This window comes from Prinia subflava, chromosome 15 (genome assembly GCF_021018805.1).
Source record: "Prinia subflava isolate CZ2003 ecotype Zambia chromosome 15, Cam_Psub_1.2, whole genome shotgun sequence".
NCBI classification, from domain to species: domain Eukaryota; kingdom Metazoa; phylum Chordata; class Aves; order Passeriformes; family Cisticolidae; genus Prinia; species Prinia subflava.
In genome coordinates, this window is record NC_086261.1 from 5349673 (window position 1) to 5373453 (window position 23781).

Here is a 23781-nt window from a genome sequence, read left to right on the forward strand (position 1 = left end):
GCATTTGGAAGTGGCAGGCCCAAGTCCTTGGGTTTTGTCACCTTCAGTTTGTAGATGACAGTTCAACATTTAATGTTTTAACCCACCATAAGAGCATCTTACCAAAATGCAGAGATCAAGAGCAAAAAGATTCCTTCTTTCATCTGCTGAAGGTCTGATCACAACAAATCCAGCACAAAGGAGATGTCCCCCAGCTCAGCAGTCCCTGGGTTCCCTGGGGAAGCATTCCCCAGCACAGGCTCCCTACCCACACCCATCCATCTATGCCCCAAACCACGGAGGGCCAGGGCCTTGTGCTTCCCTCCTGGACTGAAAGTCACTCTAAATGTGCTGGCTGAGCCATCCCAGCAGACAACAATTAAGAGTGAGAGGCAAAATCTGTTGAGCATCTAAACCCGACCATGGTTGGCCCTGTAAGAACCAGAGGCATGAGGCCAGTCCATGACACTGCCCCACCTTCCCTCTGCAAGAACTCCTCAAGAGCTTAGAAGGGTGGTTGCATTTGGACATCAGCATGAATTTTACACCAGCAACTCTTCCAGCTCTTACTTTCTGCCTCTGCAAGAGGCACACCATCACATTCAGCCAAGAGGGAATTTGCAGGTGTTCAATCCAGCACACAGGAACCGACTGGCAACGTTTTCTCACGTAAAATTTAACAAGAATCAACAGCCCCCAGGTTAAAGCCACACTGAGAACTTGAACTCGTGCCTGCCCAGGTGCTGGTGCTGGTGCAAACACTGAGACCTGGATGCCATCTCCTGCTTCCCCGTGCTCAGTTTCATGATTTATGTCAGATGAGCACATCTTTCATGCAAAACAAAATGACCTTCTAAATTCTCTTGAAACTCTGTGTAGTTTTCAGTCAAAGAATCACAGAGAAAAGTAGACTAAAAATGCTATAATGTCAAGAGATTTTTTTTTTCGCTCCAACACTATTTCTAAATGCTGGTGAATATTTACATTAATCATATAGTTTGATCACATTTTCCTTGAATTACTCAATTACTGCTAAAGGTCTTCCCCTCTGATAAACTCTGAGGCAGATACTTTGTCCCAAAATCGTATTTCACCTGGCTTAATTTACCCAAATTTGTGAATGATTAAAACACTCTGCAACAAAGCAACAATAATTTGGAGTATCTCAGCTTCCTTCTGAGTTGGTAACTCTTAGGATGCAGAGGAGCAGATATTCTTATCAAGCCTCTGTGAGATTTACAGGGATAGATGCACCAGGGGCCTGACACATGGAGCTTTACAGAAAAAAAACCACACAATATTAAAATCAGAACAGGATTCGCTGCTAACACATGCCATAGTCTCTAAAGCCAAAGCTAACATTTCCAAAACAGTCTATCAGCTTATTTAAAGGATGGAAAATCTAAAGGTTAAGGTTTGGTTAGAACGTATTTTGTCAATTTTTTAATTAAGGTATCAGAGAAGCCAAATTCCTTCCTGGTGTGAACCTACTGGTCTGATGGGAAAACAACTCCAGTTCCACTTGTGGTAACGCCTGCAGAATCAGGCCCTCCAAATTAAAAATATAAAATAAAACGTAGCCCCATACAGAGCACAGGAAATTAAATGGCAAGCCTCTGTTTTCTGGTGGGACAGCCCAGTTCAGGGCGCTGTTGTACTCCTACCCCAGGCAGGGAATTAGCAGCAGCCAGTTTAATTTCTAGGGGACAGGCAGCTGCCCTTTGCCATGCACAGGGGTGCCAGTGCTGCTGTGCTGGGCAGGGCTCCCCAGAGGGATCCCTGGGCACAGGACAGGCCCTGGGCTCTCCTCTGCTCTGTGGGTGCCTCAGGAGGTGGCTGAGGGGGAAGCAGAGCCGTGGCTGAAGGTTAAAATCAGAGATTTTCAAGCTGAGAAAAAGGAAAGGTGTGTGGCATTTCCAGCTGTGCTGTACTCAGTTATTTGCTTGCTTCCCACAAGGTGTGTTTCAGTGATTGACTTTTACTAACAGTGATCCATAAGGAAGTGAAGTCCTCAGTCCTATTCATGAATATTCAAAAAACCCAAACCTTCAGCAGCATCTCTTTTTTAGGCAAATGTGAGTAAATATTGCATTTGCACATACATGTCAAACCCAGTTATCTACACACTGTACAATTAGTGTTCATTCTTCACATTCCCTTATCTCCATGATTCTACAATCCAAAAGACCCAAAGTTAGACTGGAACTTCTAAATGGCTTCTGGTCTTAGAGACTTTAGACTAAAAATACCATGAAAAATGTACCTCGAAGTGAAAATGTAAGTTTTTAAATTCTATGCTACACATCAAATAGATTAAAAATGTAAAAACTGATAATTTGCATGGGGAAATGGACAGAGAGAAATAGTGTTACTTTAAGAATCCCATGATAAATCTGAATTAAGAGCTGGGCAAGTGGACTGTGCTGTAAGTACACATAACCCTCCTTTCCTTTAAACAGAGCCTAGGAAATCCCTATATAAAGTTGTAGGCAGGTGAGATGAGGCTTTACCTCATTTACACTTACACTCTTTACTCCAAGCAAACTCCAGAGTGAATTGTTATACTGCACTGCCAAGGGATGTCCTTGCTTACCTAGTCAGATACTAAATATTATAGCACACCATTTTGCAAAGAATGTGAAACATATCTCCTAATCCAGACAATTTAAAGGCATCAGTTTAACCTCAAATGTTTATTGCATTTCAAACAGCATTTATCAAAACAAAGAGCTCATCACAACATATATAGGTACTGGACCATCCAAACCCCTTCATTTGGTATGTCTCCAGCATAACAATCAACACAAATTATTCTGAAACCAAACATATCTACAGCAAAAAAAAAAAAAAAAAAAAAAAAGAAGAAAAATATTTCACCCTGTCTCCTGAACAAAAATCACTTCCACGTGGAAAAACCTAAAGAAAACCCCCCCAAACTACTAAAGTATCAATCCAAATTTCTGAATAAATAAACAGTTTTTCCTGCAGTTGAATGTTTTCACTCAAATCAACAATCAGATCCCACACGCCTCCTTAAATATGCCTGACTTTGGTCCTTACAAAATGACAAGATTACAGTATGATAAACCAGATGATAGTTTTAAGCGAGACAATGAGGCATTGTTTACAGAGAAGATTGAGAAACTGGTCTAACAAAAGGGTTCCGTGGACATCTATTGTATGTACAAGAAGGAGATTTACTGGAGATTTTGTAATTTCTACAAGGCTCTTTCCAACCAGCTTCATTAAGTTGAAGTAAATCAAATCATGCAGAGATCTGGCTCAGCCAGAGAGACATGCCGGGAAAGATACAAAATGAAGAAGAACAGACGCGAGATGATAAGCTTTAGAATCTTTGGCATTTTTCATAAACATTTTCAAGGTTTTTTAAATCTGTATACTCACCCATTTTCCCCCACACACTCGCCTATAAATACATTATACAAGTACTCTTTATACACAACTCTGTATATGCATGGGTACACAACCACACGTGCAAACAAAGAGGCATTTTTGTGGCTTTTTGAACAGGATAATCTTTCCTCAATCCTTCCATTTGCAGCTACACACAGCTTTGCATGAGCAAAATACATTCTTTAGCCAATCAAGTGTATGAAAATGTGCCTGTCCTTATTCAAAGGCACAGTGGGACTTCAAAAAATAAACTTATGAAAAAACTACTGAATTGTGCTATGGAATCACACACAATTCCATCTGGATCACCAATCCATAAGCAAGGTTTTAACCATTTTACCTTTTATTAGATGGCTTTCAAAGCTTTTTTTTTTTTTTTTTTTTCCAAAAAACGCTTTCTCTCAGGTTTCTATATTTCTTTGTACTGTCAATTACCCCAGGGAATGCTGGTGGTAATCCTGCCTGGAATCATAAGAAACAACTCCAGCTCTTGTGCTGCCAATGACTTGTGGTGACAAGTCACTCCCAAAATGTCCCACAGCACCTAAAGGACCGAGGGCTGTAGTATCACCAAAATTAAGCAGATTTTACACATGATTCCGTGTTTTAGTTTTCCCAGTCAAGCAATCTCACTAATGCTGGCTTTCTGAAATACATAAAGCAAATGCACAATTGCTGAAAGATTGGTAAGCAAGCAAGAAATCACATTCTCCACAGAACACAAAATGGGGTCTTTTCTTCTGTCTTTCCATTCTGTTTCCACTTCACTTTACTTTTGGGTCCTCTCCTTGTGAACCACCAGGAAAGACTGCAAGAAGACATCAGTGGTGGACCAAAGCCTGCACACTATTGCACAACCACTTCTTTGGACACTTGCTCTCCTTCTGCACAAACACTTGCTTCTTTAAGGCTATAAAGTGTTTTTTTTTTTTCCTCTTGGATCTGTAGTGTTGACCCCTCTGGATTTAGACAGGAAAACAGCTATGCTGAAGATATCAGATGAGATGGAATTATAAAAGGCAAGCCAACAGAGTCTTTTCAGGTCACTGAGTTAGCCTTTTCTCTTAATCCTTTCACGGCATAAGGTTTTCATGCATCCATTGCCAGCAATGGATCTTCAATGATTCCAGTATACAAAGAGTTAACCACAGTCAGGCTTTAAAAAAAAAAAAGGAAAAAAAAAAAAAAAAGAAAAAAAGGGAAAAAAAGGAAAAAGAAAAACCCACAAGTGCTGGATGAAATATTGAGATACTCTTGGAGCTCCTAGCTCTTTCTGCTAATTATGATAAAAAACTTTTTAAAATGTACACTGCTTGAACAGAAGATGGGTATCAAAGACTCGTTAATTCAGAGCTTAAACCTTTCTAGGCACAGTGATTTAACTCAGAAAAGAATAGCTTTCATATCTTAATGTAAATCTGTTGGATATGTTAAAAACTGGTGCAGAGCATCTCCTCACATCAGCTCAGCTGATCTGCTACACTAAGCAGAATTATCTCTTCCTACATAACACAGGGAGTGCTGCCACATCCAGCCTTGTCTCTGCAATCAAAGGGGGGTAAAAAAATAAAAGAAAAAGAAAAGGTGCAGTTGCACCATCCTCTCCCATTCTCCTCCCCATCCCACCAACTAATTCACATTTCGCCTTGCTCTTTTTTGGGATTCCACACCAAAAAAAGACAACCCGGAAAAGCAACCCGAGACAGGTGTGTTTATCAAAACCCACATCTTCCAAGGAGGAGGAAGGCTGTGGCAGTGACTCTAGTGTTGTTCTGAGGCGAGAAGGAGGGGAGGGGTGCAGTGTGTGCACGGGGAGGGAGGTGCTGCGCTCCCCAACCCCGCCGCATCCTACAGCGCGCTCCGCTTCCTCCTGATGGGGCTGGAGCTGCTGCACGGCCTCAGCTCAGCCTGCTGCACCTGTAAAAACAAACAGGCATGACGTTTGCACTTAGGTAACTCTAGCTCACTGCAGCGTGTGTTAATGGCTCCCCCGGGACACGCCGAGGGAAACCAAGGAAGGTTCAAAAGTAATGAATCATTTTTCTAAACACAGGAACATGGGGGATTAATTGCAGGAAGGATTTGAGAAGTCATGCATCATTTCTTGAAACGAAAATATTAAAAGCAGGTTTTTCTAATGAGATACATGGGGTTCTACCTGATTTCAGCAATCTTTGGGGTTTGTTTTGGTTTGGGAGTTGTTTTTCTTATCTTTCTGGCATTAACCTATTAGTTTAATAAACTTCTCTCAGGAGTCTCAATTCAAGTGGATCCCAACAGACAGTAAGATGACAGTTGTCAAAACCATACACAGACCCTAAGATGCTGAACTACTTAATAATTTCAAAAAAAGGGAAAGTATTCTCCCAAACAGAACCTGGACAAAGCTGCTTCCACCTTTAAAAACAAATTCATACACAGTATAATGACTAAAACGTGTGTGGTAAACTGTCAACGATGGTGTTTTCTCCAAATTGTCTGTTTAGTGAGACAAAAGTATTCCCACTGAAATCATGGGGAAAATTTGGCTGAACAAGCCATCTTTTCCACTCCTCCTCTGTCTTTTGTCCAACAGATGTGTTTGTAAATGGGTACTGTACAGACAGGAGTAATTTCTAACTCACTGCAGAACCCCAGTGAAATGCTGATGCATTGATAGCACTTAAAACAAAGCACACAGAGGGGCTTTGGAGCTTCCATGGATGACTTGTCCTTGAAGTGTGTGGCTGTCACTATTTTCAGCACTAGTGGAAAACTCCAAGGTTTGTCCCATCCAAGGAACTTCTATCATTCCTCCCATAGAAAATGGTGATCATTTTCCTTGGAGAGCTCAAAGGATCTCAGTATGATAGAAACCACTCAAGGAAATGTTGTAAGTGTAAATGTTAAATAAAGCATAAATAGAAAAGCAGCTTATCTTTAAACATAAACACTTAAAGGGCATATGCAAACCATCACTGCAAATCCAGTGGCCTCTACAAGAGCAATGGCAACAAATAAAAATACGCTGAAGCTTAATGGCTTTATGATTGTTCTTGCTCAGCCTTCTTCCTCCCACCAGTCCATGGTGAGATTTCTTTCCAGTTATTAGTGCTGCCACCAACCAGTCTGGTGGCCTCTTGAGATAAATGTCACCAGAAGTTTTTTCCAACACTGCATGTGAGCAATTCAGTTTCTGTCTCCACCAGCATAAAGCCACTACAGGTGAGATTGTGATTCCCTCATTCCCAGTGTGCAGCACCTCACAGGGAATGTGCCACAATTCACAGAGAAAGGTACAACGTCAGAGGGATCCTGGGCATCAGGATCAGGGCTGGGGACACAGATTCCAGTTAGCTAAAACAAAAGAAACAACCCTTTATATTGTGTGGCTTCATTACCCAGCAAGACTATTTTCCCTCCTCCAAGAGAAATAAACAGATCTTGACATTCGAAAGGATTTATTGTTCAAATAATTTCCAGGAAGATAGGCGAGATTGCTGAAGACCATGTTGTTGTTTCAAAGAAATGGGAGAAGAGACAAGACTTGACTGAAACTGAGGGAGGATAGATTCTGGTTAGATTAAAACTTATAATTCCATAATGGTAGAAGATTGATCTGATCAACTGTAGAGTATTTTATACACATTTCAGGGTTTTCTTTAAAGAAAAAGATGAGCAGGGCATTGTCCAAAGGAGGCCTGGAGCTCAAGCACAATGTCACAGAAATAATTCCCCCCATTCCTCCCCCTATCTTGAGAAAAAGGAGAATTCAGCAAATCCTTTTGGATGGTTATCTCTATCAAAGAGACTATTTTTCTCCTCCCTCTGTACAAATACCGGAGCAGAAAGGTGACAAAAACCATAGCTCAGTAACCATGCTGAGTGATTTCCCAGATCATTTTTAAGTAGGTCTTTTCAGGATAATTTTTCTGCAATCATTTTATCCTTCTGACAAAGGATTTTGGCTCCCCTCTCTTCTAACACTCTCCCCCCACTCCCTTTGTGGATTTTCCCCAGATTCCTTATCTCTGTTATTCAAAAGTCTTTGGCATTGTATTCCCAAACGGAGCACCCAGCCGCTCTCAGTGTCACTGCTTGCCTCTGTTGGCTGTGGCCATTCATTACTTACCTTTTGAACATCAGATGGTACCCTGGAGAGGAAATCTAGTAGCTCATTATTGTCGATGGCATAGGGATTTCTAAGCTTCTTAGTAAATTTATTTATGCCTAGGATAAAAAAAAAAAAGAAGAAAATAAAAGCAAACAAAATAATGCAACCCTTTTCTACTCCCTCCCTCTAAATTTGTTCAGGCAAGGTGAAAAAGGGAAAGAATTCACAAGTAAAAATTAGTGTGAAAACAGTGCCTCAGACTCAAAGCCACGCACATGCTCCCTGTCACGTGGAATCACTCACAAGTGCTTCCTGGAGGAAGTGGAGGACATTATTGGTAAAGGTATTCTCTGCTTTCGGGATCACGAGTTGCCAACAACGTGGTGAAAAGAGATTGCAGCATGAATTCATTCTGGGGGATACCAGAGAGGGAACACACATGCTGAAAACCAAGAGTGCTGTTAAATCTGCTACCCTACATGACCAACTGGAAGGCTCTGAAAATAATTGGGAAAAAGGCTTTGTTTCCCTTCCATCTCTTCAGAAAATGAAAGCTTCCCTTCCTCATCCCTCATGGCTTATCCACTTCTTGCAGAGCCACATTTGCCAAACTGCCCATATTATGGTGCTGTGGGACACTGTGAAACCTTATCACAAGGTTCACTTTAGTTTGATCTTTGTGTGAATAATTAGGCTTATTAACTGCAGCAATAGCAGTCCATCTCCATGGACTTGGTTAAGCTTCAGTTGGCAGAGGTGGTCCCTAGTCTGGACAGAAGATCCATGGGAGTGTAATGTTTCATATTATTGTGAAGTTCATAAGGTCTTCTCTTGCCTCTCTTAAGGTCTTCTAGGTGAAGAAAATCAGCTAACCCATTTTAAAGAATAGCAAAAAATTCAAAGGTTGGCTGCCTCTGAGGATCATAATACAGCATTCAGTTCCATCATGCCCCTGTCCAAAATCTCATAGTGGTTTCCCTGAAAGTGATTTCAAATGTGATGGCTGCTCCAGCCCTCTCCTCTCCCTGAAATGTACCTGCTTCACATCTGAGATTCAGTTTTTAAGCCATATACTTGTAGCAAAATGACAACACAATTTTCTGTGTACCTGATTTTTAAAAAACAGAAAATACCATAAGGTCTTTTGAGGCCTTGCCACAGGGTAGTTGTTTAACATGTATCATATTTGAAGGCCCTGTCACTCTAGATGATGTTGAATGGATGTATAGTTTTCATGTACTCACCATGTCTTCCATACAGGAACAACAATATTCTGTTACTGAACTTTTTACTCCCAGCAATTTCTCCCCTTTCCTTCTGCCCTTTCTTTTGTTTGATTTAATCCTTTATTTCTTTGTTGCTGTTGCCCAAAAATGGCTTTTTTTTTTAATGCCACCTTCTCATTCCCTCCCTTTTCTACACCCAAGACAGCAGCTGATGGCTCAGCCCCAGGGGTGACAGGGGGTCCCTACAAGTCTGAGCCACACTGGGGCTGAGCTTCTGCAGGTCAGTGAGGATTTACCTGCACTATGTTCCTCACACCTTTCTACCTAAGGGCTGAGATAAAAGTTAGCACCCTAAATAAGGTCATTGGAAATGTAGAAAGTCTTCAGCAGTTGGAATCAGAGTGGTTTGGGTTGGAAGGCATCTTAAAAACCATCTCAATCCAACCCTCTGCCACAGGCAGGACACCTTCCACTAGACCAGGTTGTTCCAAGCCCTGTCCAACCTGGCCTTGGACACTCCCAAGGATGGGGCAGCCACAGCTGCTCTGGGCACCCTGTGCCAGAGCCTCACCACCCTCACAGGGAAGAATTTCTTCTTTATACCTAATCCAAACCTGCCCTCTTTCTGTTTAAAGCCATTCCCCTTAGTCCTATGCCCTTGAATGCCATCTTCTGCTGTGAAAGATGATCTCACATTTCTTCATTATGCCACCAGGAAAGTTTTACTTTCTAAAAGCTCCTCCTTTAGTTCATAATGTATCTTCATATAAATACTTTCTGACCCATGCCAAAAGGAGATGCTCAGTGTGTCCCACTGGGCACAGCCTGTCCTGACTGCCAGGATACTCAGACCCAGAAGGCTCCCAGGGTCCAAATCTACATGGTCCAGTTCTGCAAAAACATCTTGTCCACTTCCTACCCTTTCCCAGCTGGAGGGCTCCAGCACCAGGAAGCTAATTACTTTCCTGCAGAAGAATAATAACACACTGAAAGTAGCTTATCTAGGCTAATGCTCTTCTTGTGGTGCTGTTGGAAACTTATAAAGAGCCCCAAGAAAAGCAAATTATCGGATAACCCAGGGGGGAGAAATGGTAATTTTAAGAAGTTCATAACATCTTTATTCACCTCTAAGCAACAGCACTTGTTTGTCTGTGTAACAGGTCGTTTAAAGTTTGTTTGATTTCACTCCATAGACATATATTGTATTTATCCCATACAAATGAGACACAGTGGAGTACTTACCCCAGATTAAAACAATGTACCTCAGTGGTATAAAATACAAAATAACTGTTGCTGCTGCCAGGACCAAGCAGGCCAGGACAGAGAGGAAAGGCACCGTCCAGTTGAATGTGCTGTAAGGAAAAAACACAATCCCTCTCAACATTTCTGTTCTTGGACACTGTTTGTGCTCTGCTGCCCAATAATAATTTAATGGCCTCTTTGCAACAGTGCAGTCAGATGTGCTGTAAATTGCAGACCCTTTGGAAGGTGGATAAGCAGATTCCTGCACCTGGATGTTATAATGGATTAAGGGAGATATCTGAGAGGCAGATACCATGATAAGGAAAGGGAAGAGGAGCCCTGGGGAGCTCAGTGAAGTTGTTAGGAGTGTAGGTGAGCTGTTTTTGTTTCTTCTTCTCTGTGTTGCACTTGTTATACATCTCTGCTCTCCAGTCAGCTCTCCATTATTCATGAGCAGATTATCTGATCTGGGGACAGGGCAGAGGCAGCTCCACTGGCCACACTGGAGAGGACACCAGATGTGTGTCCAGGGCATGACCCAGGAGTGGCAGCTGCCCAGGGTCAACCCCAACAAATAACTGGCATTGGATCAATTATGAAGCCAAACTGTGAAAGAGCAGTTTGAGTAATTTCTCCATATAACATTATGGCCATTATATTCTATATAAGTCTGTCTACATACACATACATTTTCTCCTATACCTTTACATTTTCAGCAATTCTTTACGACTCTGAATATAGGAGGCTGGCTTGGATAAGCTGTAATAAGCCAGCAGCAGCCCAAGCTTCTGCATGCCAACAATCCCCATCAGATTTTTCCCAAGAGGAGCACTCTTGAAAGGCTCAGTTACTACAGCATTTCAGACTTTGGCCACACTGTAGTGAAAAACAGGATTTTATTTCACTCAAACCTCTCATCTGCAAGTCAATGATGGACTGAAGGTGAGAAGCCACTGCTAACACATCTCTGAAATTACTTTGTCCCCCTGTGCTCTTGTAAGACATAACCCTATGCCCTGCACCAAATGTTGAGATTCCTGGACTACAAGGATGCCTGTTAGTCCACAGGTGGATTTATGGATCTGGGCATCTCTGTTTCACACAATCTGCCTGCTAACTTCATCATATCACAGTGATGGGGAGTAGGAAGAAGAGAGAATGAATCTGGACCACTTATCAGGCTATAAAATAAGACAAACTTCCCTTGACAGATAAAATTAATAGGACGCTTCAAGAATTACATTTAAGCTTCAATAGACGTATTAAATATTAAGTAAAAATAGGTGGGAGAGGACCCATCATTATCAATCAATGTAGCTTAAGTTAAAGCAAAAAAAAAAAAAATAGCAAAACAGCTCAATTGAGTTAAACTATGAAAACTCCCTATGATTGTGTAACTGGAGTGACAGACGGAAACTGTAGCACAATTCAGTCTGTCACTTACAAAAAAAACTTTGATAGCAATTTTTTTTAATGGCACATCACTGCCGAGCTACAACAGAACTCTTCTGAAATTCCATCGGGCGTCCGCATTAATACCCAACGTGTTCTTTAAGACCATTGTCACCCAAATGAATACAAGAATTAATAGTGTTTAAGTGCTTTGAGCCTTCCTGCCATGCAGCTGGGCAGAACAGTGCCCTGTTCATGGCCTGGAATACATCTTTGGGCCACTTCCACCCCAGCTGGGGTGTCCGCCGTGGCACCACAGCACATGTGGTTGCTGTATTTTTAGCTTGAACCCAGCTCCTCATTAAAGTGAGGCTCGGTCACAAACCATCACTTTGTGTTCAAAACAGACAACAATATGGATCAATTAGGCTCCAGTAAAGACTGAGTTATAAAAGGTTTGTGTGTGTTTGTGTGTGGGATTTTTTTTTTTTTAGGCTCTTCACCTCCCTCCTTTGTAAGGTCAGGAACACCCTCTGTGCCTCTCGCCTTGCCATGAGACCCTGAAAACCCCCTTTGGGCTTCCTCGTGGCACCAGCAGGAAGCAGACAGCTCAAAATGGTAAGGACAGAAGCAGATCAATGTGTTGGCCAGGGACACAAGTGACTGGTAACCCCCACAGCCAGGTCAGCATGGGGAGGGCGTGGGAAAGGCAACGCTGACCATCAGTAGCCACTTTCTGTGATGGGACTGAAAAAGAAACGCCTGATGCTTCTGTGCCCACATCTTCAGGCAGCATCTGTGGCACCCACGACTCCCCACCCCATCACAAACAAACAGGAGCAGAAATTCAGGCAAACATGAAAGCTGCATCAGTAAAGAACACTGCTTCTCCTCTCCTCTGCGCTCTGCAAAGGTATTATTGGAATAAAGACTGTAAGAGAAGAAGCAGTGGTGGGACTGGCCAGCTTTTCCTGATGCACCTTGCAGCCATTTTTGGAGCAAGGCAATTACACCACCTTGATCCTCCTGTCTCTGCTTTAGTTCAAATCACGGTCAAGCAAGAAAAAAATATCACTTACTTTTTAATCCTCTCTCCAAACGATGCTATTTCTTCCAGGATGCTTTGAACAGTTATGATAATATCTTGGACCATGTGGATTCTCTCAATTAGCCCCCTTTTCTCAGATTCCTAATCAAAAGAAACCAGAAAACCAAAACATTTAATAATTTGCTGGGTATATTTAACAAATTTAATAATTTGTTCACAGACATATGGTGAAACTAAGATTTCCAGCAGTGCTGATCTATGCAGGACCTCAAGTATTTCACTGGAGGAAAAGACAGAACCAACACCCTGGGTTTATCACATGGAACTAACATTATTTGTATAGATCCTTGTATTTTCTTCCTTTTCCTCAACATGGGCAGAGGTTTCTTCATCTTCTAACACAACTTGACTGCAGGATCTCAACCAGGATTTCACACAATTGGATGCCAAAGCACAAGAGCTGCTGAGCATCCCTGATGTGGAGTGCTGGCTGCTCAGTGCTCCTCAAAAACAAAAATATTCTTGTGCAGAACTTCTAAATATCACTTTTCTGAGCTTTGTAGGCTCCCCACAGCCATGCTGGTTTGTGTGTATAAATTAGCAGCAAGATAGTGAATGCAATATTTTTTGAGTATTCTGTATAGAGAGATTTATTCTTTTACTGGGGAAAAAAAAAAGGATCAAAGGAAAAAATGTCATTTTTCCCTTTACAGCAGCCATCTCAACTTCATTTCTTACTGCTTATTTTAGGCAACAACATTACAGGACATTACTACACATGTGCAGAAATAAAAAGGAAGCATAGAATGAATTAAAAATCAAAATTACTTAAATCAGGCTTGAAAACCAGTATACAATTATCAGCATTCAGCATTTCTTTGCCAGCAATCTAACACACATACAGGCATGCAAATTGGCATGGTTGCAGATATTCTAGCAAGAAATCAGCAAAACATTCACTTATTACAAAATGCAGAGCCCTGGACACTGATTTTACATCACATTTAGACACTTAAAAATCAGTCCAATTTAGAAAAAAAAATAAAACAACAAAAAAACTCAAACCAACAGAACATTTTAAGCTGTCTTTTAACCAATCTGTCCCCAGAGAGGGGAGATGATGGTAAAGACATTTTTGTATCCCTGTTCTCTGTGGCCCACACCAGCCAAGGAAGAGGAGAGTGTGGGTGGGAATGAGCAAGGGCCAGAGACTTTTTGCTGCAATTCTGCCTCTGTGTTGTAATCCACATTATTCCTCCATGCAGGACAGAGTCAGAGGTTGTTTAAAATCACACAGGGCTCCTGCCCCAGCATTTTGGCACTACCACGCTGGGAGAGGCTCTGTATGGGGCTGAGACAGGGCACCACTCTACAGAGGGTGCTGGAATAACCTGGGACTCATCCTTGGATGCTGAGAGGCAGGCATGGGAATGCAGCCCTTATACACTTGGAATTACTTACTGCCCATTTCTCTTCCCAGTAATTTTTTGAGTTTAAAAAAGCCAGCCAAAACCACCATGGAGTTATCAAGCTCCAGACATTTGAATATTTGCCTTTAGGTTGCAAGTCAGTGCACAATGAATAGAAGCAGCATTTTAAATAATCACACATTTGGGTGTGAAAATGAGTATTTTTACATTAATAAAACAACCAACAAAAATGAAACCCTTGGGGTGTGAAATAACCCCAGAACAAAATAAATAAATAAATAGTCAGTTTATGTGAAAATAGCACCAAAAAGTCATTTTCACACAGCTCCAGTTATAATCTCGTTAGGCTCAAATGTAAATGACACATTGAAATTATATTTAACTATTTCCTCACTGGAATGGTACAATGATCCTTTAGCCATAGTTGGCTTTTTTTCCACCAAACTTGGAAGCAGAACCTGGGGAGCAGCTCATGGAAAACCAGACAGTGGGAATTTCATTCTGTCCAAATCCATGCAGAGGGCTAAAGAAACCACTTAAATAAAGTGATATTGCAGGGCAAGCCTACTCTTGCTGCCCAGAGCTGCAAGGAAGATCATCTACCAGCTCTGCCTGCATCATGCTGACTTCATTTACACGTCCTCGATGGAGCTCAGAGATGTGGTGATAACGCAGTTTAACCAACACAACACAGCACAGCTCCTGCTGCAGCCACGAAGCAGAGCCAGGAAATAAAGCAGAAACTGCCAGTCCCTAAGTCAGGACAACTGCATGCCCATGCTCACCTGGCCCCGTGCTAAAATCACCCCTAAAATCACAACAGTGCTTTCAGTTTCTGATGCAAAATATGGCCAACCAGTGTAAGGGCAGAGATGAACTGGGGTTAGAAATCCTTGTAAATAAAATCAGTTATTCGAGAGAAAAATAGGCTGTAAGTATGCAGTATGCATGGTGTGCATAATGGTTTGAAAATCCTGGGAATCTGTCAACGTTGTTTCTTTGTTATTGTTGTTTTGCTCTGGAAACCTGCAGTCTAAACACATGGACAGGATTATCAGGTCATTGGTTAAGCAACAGGGAAGCAGACAAATGAAGTACAACAAATGGGGTTTTCCAAATTATTTAGGTTTTGGAGTGTTGTTTATGCTTTGTGAAGCCAGTGCCTCACAAAGCAGTGTCAGAAGCAGTAAGGGTCCATCAGGATGACAGTCACTGGACCCTATTTATTAGTAAATGGGTAACTGACACAGAGAATCCTATATTTGAACACCACCATGTTCGTGGAAAATGTAAAAAAATAATCCAAAATACACCTTCCACTAAACACATTTCCTCATCCATGCAAGGTCCCACCACCCAGACAATTCTCCATCCTCTTCGGGTATCGTTCTTTTCTGTTTTCTTTTGGACTCAGTGTATTATACTGCTTGAAAACTGGATTTGGATACCTATAGTTTAGGATCACAGCTCAGAACCTTTTGCATGAATTGAAAAAAAAATATCCTGCCTGTTTCTGGCATTATTTCCCTAAAACCTGTTGTGATAACTTCCATTAATTCAAGGCCTTTTCCTCCTTTATTTCTTAGCTGATCACAGCAGTGTGGGTGGACCAAAACTAGTCTTCAGCCTCTGAGAAAGAATTAACTCCATCAAAATGAATTTACAGCTGAGAATTATTTATATAATCAGTGTGTTACTTCAAACCTTCCTTGCATATCCTGATTTAAGAATCCTTCATTTCTACATTAATTGCCTGAACAAAACCACAAAAGGGGGTTTTCAGAAGATTAAGCATGTCAAGGGAGGGGAAAAAAAAAACAACACCAGCCAAGACCCAGCAATTTCAGAAATTAAGTCCTTTGTCTCCACCTAACATACATCAACTTGAACTCAGAAATGAAAAGGCCAAATCTCTGTTGTACTGGAAGATGCTCCTAGATTCTCCTGTTTCTGAAAGAAGTAACAGTTAAACAGGACATGGAAGAACACTTGAAGAGTTACCACAGCTCTGGGATCTCCCTTCCTTGGTAGGAACTTAGGCTGCTCTGAGACATTTAGAGTCAGTTGCAAAAGAAAACTTCACCCAACCACAGCATGGAGGGGCTCCCAATGCTGAGGAATTTAAGAGAGTAGGAATATGGGGCAGGCCAGGACAGGATGTCCCCAGCACTCACACAGCAATTCACAATGGGTGAGCTACAACAGTCAGAGCTGGACTTGAGAGAGAAAATCTTGAGAGTTATGGGGGAAGACACTGAAGGCAGAAATTCTTCAGTTGTCTGCTCTGGAACAAAGGCCAAATGCCACCCATTAGCGCTTCTTCTCCAGCCAAGCATCCATTACTGAATTCAAAGCTTGGATGGTGGAGATCCCCTAACTTCTTTTGATCATTTGTTTCAATGATTAATAGATTTCATCTTTACAGAAAGCTGTTTCCTATTTTTTAAATCTACCCTTCAAATATTTTTCCCCTGGATACATCCAAACCAGCAAGCGACTGCTCCAAATGCACAGACCATTTTTGCTGTTGTTCTCTAAGTGTATTTCTGATGTATACTGCAAATATCATATTCACACAACGAAAAGTTAGGCTTGAAGCCATGGGTAAGTTCTACATAATACTTGCTCACTTGGATTTCATAGAAAACACTTGCAGAGAAAAATCTTGCATGCAACTTTCAAACAAGTGGTATTCATCAGCAGATTTCTGGCGTGCCAAGGGAAACTCAATATATAAAGCTGAGGAACACTTGGGGGCAAAGATGAGGAAAAGGGGAGGAGAAAACATATTTATGGATTAATGCAAAAGGAGGAAGAAAACATGATACAGGCAGCTCAATCAGGAATGAAAATCCTGAATATCTTCAGGGATTGGAAGAATTAGTCTGCCCAGCCCTGGGCTGGCCTAACTTTCAGGATTAGCTTTCTTACAGTAGCTATCTCATTATGCTACTGCTGCTACAAGCACATTAGGGCCATGTTTTACCAGGATTTATCTAATGTACCAGTTATTAATTCTTCAGTGTATTAGCAACTAACAAGATTGATGGAAAGGGAAAAGAAAGGAAAATAGCTCAGGCATGCATTCCTTTTTGCTCCACTATTATTCTGCTTTAAAAAAAAACCAACAAAGCATGCTGTAGTTATTTAGAGAAAAGCAGACTTAGCCAAAGTTGGATTTAATTTGCAACTTGCTCTCTGCTGGACTACAAAACTCCGACCTTACCAGTGTCCAGCAAAACCTGTGACACAACACCTTAGGGCCAAAATACTCCTCCATGAAGAACTTCTGAAACCAAAAGGATTTTATTGGGTATAAACAGCAGACCACTGGCCTCTGTTGTCTGCAGGCAATACTCCACTAACACTCCAGTCTAGCAGCAGAACGAAGCTCTAGTGGGAGGTGGCAGCCATGGAGTGACAGACAGACTCTTGGTAGCTAAAACGAATTCCAGGCAGAGCTTTGCAAACAGTCACCACAGCAACCTTGAACTGGCTCCTGCCTTTGGTGGGAGCCAAGGGCTGCTGAGAGGAGCCCAGCGATCTGCCTTGCTGAGTCACTGCCCTGCCCTGTGCTGCAGAGTCTGCTGCGTGTCCAGGAGCGCTCCTCAGCACTCCCAGGAGGATGGGCACGACGAGGGGATGGCTGCCAAGCTCTGAGCAAGTGCCTCGTGCAGCCCTGAAACTGTGCATCACAGGATCTCTTTGTTTATTAACACCATGCTGCAAATGTGCCTGCCCGTGGAAATTCAGCGAATCTGAGCGTACTTGAAATAATTACCAAACGGAGGAAATGCAACACATACAGGTCAATTTATGCTCTCAGTTAAAAAGGTGTGAAATCTGGAATAATTCCACCAGAGCCAACAGAATCACTTCAGACTGGTATGAGGGAGAGCAGCATCGGTCTTGACACATTTGGAAAGCAACAGCACATCATCCTGCAGCTCAGGCTGGGGAACACTCCCTGAAGGGCAGAAGATGACCACTCCATGCCTTGTTCAGCCACGCCTGCACCTTCTCTGCCTATAACATCAGATGAATTTCATCCATGCACAGGGGTCCAGCCAAAGTCTCATAAGCCAAGCCCATAAGAAAAATCTTATGTGAAAAACCCTAGGTCGTGATTCAGTTTCTTTCTCTATGCACAGGCATGAAATGCAGGGGGCTTAAGAAGCATTTTCTGTACTTGCTCACGTTTTCATAGACGTGTAAAGTAACCCAGAGTCCACTGGTATTGCCACAAGTTTTGAAGCAATATCAGCAGTCACAATAGACTAAAACACAATTCAGATGAGGAACACATGCTTAAAAAGCAACGAGAATCAATTCTGAATGGAGATACAGAGTTATCAGTCACCTTTGATTTAAAAAACGGAAAGGGATAGAAAATAAATGTTGTCAAAGTAAGTTCTTTCTCCTGGAAATACACAAGACTTAAGAACAATCATGTGGTTATTAGACTTAAACTACTGGATCATCACTTATAATCTAGGTAATTATCTTTAGCAATTTGGGGTACAAGAGAGAGATCTATTCATATATCTCATCAGTTCAAAAAAAAATTTAACAACATTTTAAATAGTTGGAATTTTTAAGGCAGGAGAACTCCCTGAGGCTCATGTGCTAGGTCCTGTGACCTGCCTAGTGCTACTTAATATTTTTTCAGAGATTTGGAGAAGTTACAGTGTTGGCTTTTACCTATATCTAGGTAGGTAATTCTCTCTAAGAGGGAGAATCTGGAGTGCCGTAGGGCTGCTAAGGTTTCTTTTGAGGATATCTAAAAGTCTTCTGCAAGGACCTCCTTTCAACTCCTCTCCCCCATCACCTCTAAACCTATGAGTGGGTGGCTCATGGCACTGATATAAAAACTGCCAATTTATGGGATGCCTATGGGTAAGACCAGCCCTAGACAATGCTGCTGTGCAAATAAGACTTAAAAAGAGATCATTTAACTTCCAGTTTCTTGTTCAAAGAAGGCTCCCAGGAAAAAAGCAGAGCAAAACCAAAGCATCTCCTGCACTGGGTCTTTTTGTCCATAATTTTATGGAGGACATGGATGCTCCTAGTCAGTCTGAATGTACCCTATGTATCAAGGGGCAGTTTTCAAGTCCTTACCACCATTTCTCTTTAGCAATCTTAATGAAGGATGTTGAAATATTATATTGCAATTGTATTGAAGAGAAAAAGAAAAAACTAATGAAATTATTTAAACTTCCAGAGAAGAAAACAATGAGATGATATTGTCTTGAATGACCTTTCCTAAGTATGGGGATATAGCATCTTACACAATAGACTCTTGGTTCATGTTTCAATTACTGACCTTTACTGCGGAGAAAATTAATGCAATTTTCATCGTAATCCACCCGTACAAATAAGATCCATACGGAAGGTTTCCACATGCTGAATCTAACTCAAATGGAAAATGTCAGCTGTTTGCTACTGGATGAATTTGACTTTAATTTGTTCGGCTGGAGTCTTTTTGAATTGTGTTCATAAAACTTTGTGTATCTTTGGTACCTGTTTTTGACAGAGAATTTCCTACACTAAAGGCATTGAATTTTTATTCTTTGGTGATTTTTTTTTCCACTTCTGTTTTTTTTTCCGATACATGAGATACTAAACATTTCTTGGAAGTTGCCAAATAACTTGGCTTAAAGCCACAGTATCATTTGATTCTTCCCTGTTACATTGCACTACCCAAGCAGGACTACACTGACTCACCACAGGAGAGAAACTCTCCAAAAAAAAACCCTGAAAAACAAACAAAAAAAGCCACCCCACAGGAAATGTTGTTGATTTAGTTTTGTCTCTGATTTTCTTTTGAATCAGTTACCAGACATGAAAATAGTAGTAAATTAATTTTGTCTGTCATGGAGATGTAAACTTTCATTCAGACAATGGAAAAGACTCCAAGGCTCTTTCCAGTCAGGTGCTATGACACAGTCGTTCACAGGGTAACTGTCTGCTCTTGAAACTCTACAGTCATTATCAGAAACAGAAAAAAATAAATAAATAAAACTGGTCAGCAATCAGACAAGTGAAACTGAGTTGCATGCAGCTTGTCTATACCTTCTTACAGGCAGACCAAAGATGCTCCAGTGATGTAATTTTAAAACAATCCTTACTCAGCCTGACAGACCCCAGAGCTGACAGGACACAGCCTGAACTCCGTGTCCAAGATGGCACAAATCCGAGAAGGCATTTATCCACTGAGGGGCTCGTGCCAAAGGGACAGAGCTCTGCTATCTTTTACAGCCCTCCCTGCCGGTATGTGGGGAGGGCAGAGGGGGAAAGGATGGGGGAGTTGGCAATTAAGCCCTGTCATTTAAGACAGATAGTCTAGGTGGAGGGAGTTAATCTGCTCTTGGGTTTTTGAACTAAGTGTCTGTGTATTTATAATTTGTAAACAGTTCATCTCTTCGAGGGTGTGTTACAATTCCCAGAAGCACGGTCTGTTATGTCTAACAGGCAGCAGAACCCAGAAGGGCTCTGTGTGAGAGTATTTTGATACAGCAGGATGACAGGAAACAGAAACAGTGACCTCGTACACCACAGCCCAACTAGCAGATTTCAACTTTGGGAGCTCTTGTATTAGGGAGGAAAAAAAAATACACAGACTTCTTTTTAAAGCAGAGTTGTCTGTTTAAATGTTGACATTGCCATGAGGTAGTGTCATAAAATTACATTTTTCTTACACTCCCCAGAGAGCATTGGCCACCCTCAGACTTGGAAAAGTGACTTAGAATAACCTAATGTACTTAAAGATGCAAGTCATGGGGGTCATGCAAGCATGGCCCATCACTGCTGCACAGGGGTACACACAAGGCACAGTAAAGACATTAGGGCAATTCTGCACAGCCCTGGACATGGGTCAAATTTAGGGGCTGGCAATTGTCTCTTCTGTCAACTCTGCATCAGAATTCCATGGACCCGTAACAACTAGGATGAATTATGAATTATTACTGTAATGTTGGGATGTAAGTTATTATCTCCATGAGAAAGCCTGCTGGGGGTGTCTGTTGTGAGAGCTTTAGCCAGTGCTACCAGTGTGGAGTGTGTGTGAAATGGAGAGACAGGCAGCTCCCACTACGAACTGGTAGGGCCAAGCCATCAACAGCTCAACACTGACTCTCAGGAGTTTTACCAAACCTGCACAACTTAATTAAAATAAACCAAGAAAGGGAATGACAGTGAAGCTGTTTGGGGGGAGGCAAAACCCCAAAATCATTAAATCCATCTTGAAGTGACCCAGCTGTATCTGTAGAGAGAACCAAAGCCACTGGAGTTAAACGTAGAGTAAATGTAACCTAGAATATTTTACAATTGCAGCAGTGGATCTATTGCATACCACAGGAAACAGAGGATTTGATACCTATTTATTACATTCTTACTTCTCTTTTCCCACCTCAGCACATGCAAGGGAAAAACAGGAATATTGAAATAGAAAAAAGTAAATAGGATTGTTCCAGTGAATAAGTTACACCTTCAGGCATCAGACAAATAATATTTACAGGTGTCTAGAACCAGGTACCCACTAAACAGAAATTACTGACTTTTACAGATATACAGTATTCTTTTGAAAAAGATGCAACTTTCATTTAGCAACTTCTGATGAGTTTCAGATATTAGTCCATTCAGTTGACGAATTTTAGAATGCGAAGAGTAAATTATAAATGAGAACATTAAAACAACTATTGTGTGTTGCAAGAAACCTGTAATTCAGCTGGATTGCCTAAACTTCACTTTATAACTTTGATGGATTTCTGGTTGCTCATTAAAATATAACCACAGCAGAAGAGCAAGTTAAATTTAAATAACTGTTCCCATCAATTAGTCTGCTGAGCTTCAATCCTTGGGTCTGTGACTGAGAAGAGTTAAGGTGTATTTGCTAGCTGTGTTATTGATTTACTTTTAATGATCAACAATTTCACTGTAGCATTTTTAAAACATAGAATATTCAAGAAGAGTCTTATTAACTTAGTATGCAATTTGAAAGTTTCACATCCCCTCATGAACATTTTCTTCCTAACAGCTAATGTTCCTTTGCATGCTGTTGCTCGTTAAATAATTCCTCACCTTTTAGCTTTAAAGTATTTATAGATTATCAGATCCTCCTTCACTTACTTATGTTTTTTCAAGCTGTATACATTAAGTTCTCTTAATCTTTCTTCATATGTCATGCCCTCTAATCCTTTTATCATTTGTCACTGTGGTTTGATAAACTTGGAAAAAAATCCAATGAATTTTTCACAGTGAGAAGAATGAGTAAGTATGTTCCAATAAAATAAAAAACAGGCCTTGCCAATTCCAATTCTTTCCACATTTCAGCTGCTGAACTAAAACTGATTTTTTTTTCCCATGCTCTGAAAGAAACGCTGAGAAAATTCTAACCAGCCCTGCACAAATCACACCAGTTCTGGCCTAGTGGAGTGGAAATGCCAAATCGTTTGGGGAAAGCCATTAGCAGGGAATGTCATCCAGCACAGAAGGGCAGCGAGGGGGGACTGCACATCCCTGTGCACGCCCTTGCACCTCCCTTACACACACAATGCACATCCCTGTGCACACCCTTGCACCTCCCTTACACACACAATGCACATCCCTGTGCACACCCTTGCACCTCCCTGACACACACAATGCACATCCCTGTGCACACCCTTGCACCTCCCTGACACACACAATGCACATCCCTGTGCACACCCTTGCACCTCCCTTACACACACAATGCACATCCCTGTGCACACCTTTGCACCTCCCTTACACACACACAATGCAGGTCCCTGTGCACACCTTTGCACCTCCCTGACACACACACAGCCCTGTAGGTGCACATTCATGGACCTGTGCCCACCACAGGGCCAGGCACAACCTGGGGCTGCTCAGTTGGGGCTCAGGTCTTGCACAGGAACAGCCACTCTGGAATGTTACACAAACCAACCCCTTCCTACTCTCAAACTTGCCAAGCAGCAAACTGCTGACCAATGTTTTCTCAATTAATACAGATAATAAGTGAAGATTTATGGTGAGATCATTTGTGTTCTCCCACCTTCCCTCTGATTCCAGCCAACACAATCACGAGATATGCTTACCTTATCATCTTCATCCTCATCTTCATCCAAGCCCATAAGCTCCTGCAGAAGCAGATGTCCATATTACAAAACACAACACTTATTTTTCAGTGACAGGCAATGTTCAAAAAGCTTATGATACTCCCACAATGTTCCACTATACAATTTTCTCCCACTTCTATTGAAAGTCATGAAAAAACCCCACCACTTTCTCCTTTCCAAAATAGTGTTTTATATTCAAGGACCTTTCTTTTTTGTGGTATTGTGAACAAAGCATGCAATACCCTATACAAATTTTAAGTCTAAATAAAGCATTAGTGGCCGTGTCCAGTAATCTGAAGGCAACAGGCTTTCAAACACATTGCCAACTTTTACTATCTGTAAACAGCTTTGTTCTCAGTCTTGCAAATGAACCAACTGGTATGTCAAGGCTGAGGACTCTATACTCAACTTGTTCCATCCCCACTGCCACAATGACTGCTCCCTCCCTTTAGGGCCATTACTGAAACATTAGACTTTAGAAAACACATTAGTATGAACATAATCAATCTCACAGAGAATCACAGTCAGATTTCTATGCAGCATTATTTCCTTCCTTTAACTTCTGTGCTGACAGGTAGGACAGAAAACAAAAGACTTGGCGAAGGCTTGGAATTAGGAGCACTTGGCTTTCAACTCAAGTATTTAATAAACTGAGCCTTTAACAGGGTCCTCCAGGGTTTTTTTCTTGGTTATTTAATAGCTACATTTGAATCTGTGTACTACAAGTTTAAATACAGCAAACATGCAAAGAATGTGAAGAATCACAATAAAAAGATGTTTTTGATTTAGGGTTTCTTGGGGGGGTTGGGTGTTTCTCTTTTGGGGTTTTTTAATTTCTTTTTTT

The 23781-nt window shown here is 41.4% G+C and overlaps 1 protein-coding gene across 4 annotated transcripts in view; it reads right to left on the reverse strand.

The window, feature by feature from the left end:
• Positions 1-3664: 3664 nt before the first annotated feature.
• Positions 3665-23781, reverse strand: part of MCTP2 (multiple C2 and transmembrane domain containing 2) — a 116470-nt gene continuing 96353 nt past the window's right edge. For 3 of the 4 annotated variants that reach the window (XM_063412108.1, XM_063412109.1, XM_063412111.1), the window contains 4 exons: positions 22917-22958; positions 12426-12535; positions 9955-10064; positions 3665-7602 (listed from right to left, as the gene is read on the reverse strand). In XM_063412108.1, the coding sequence (XP_063268178.1) occupies positions 7316-7602; positions 9955-10064; positions 12426-12535; positions 22917-22958 (549 nt within the window). In that variant the 3' untranslated portion in view covers positions 3665-7315. The remainder of the gene's footprint in view (positions 7603-9954; positions 10065-12425; positions 12536-22916; positions 22959-23781) is intronic. The other variant, XM_063412110.1, reaches the window with a different exon arrangement.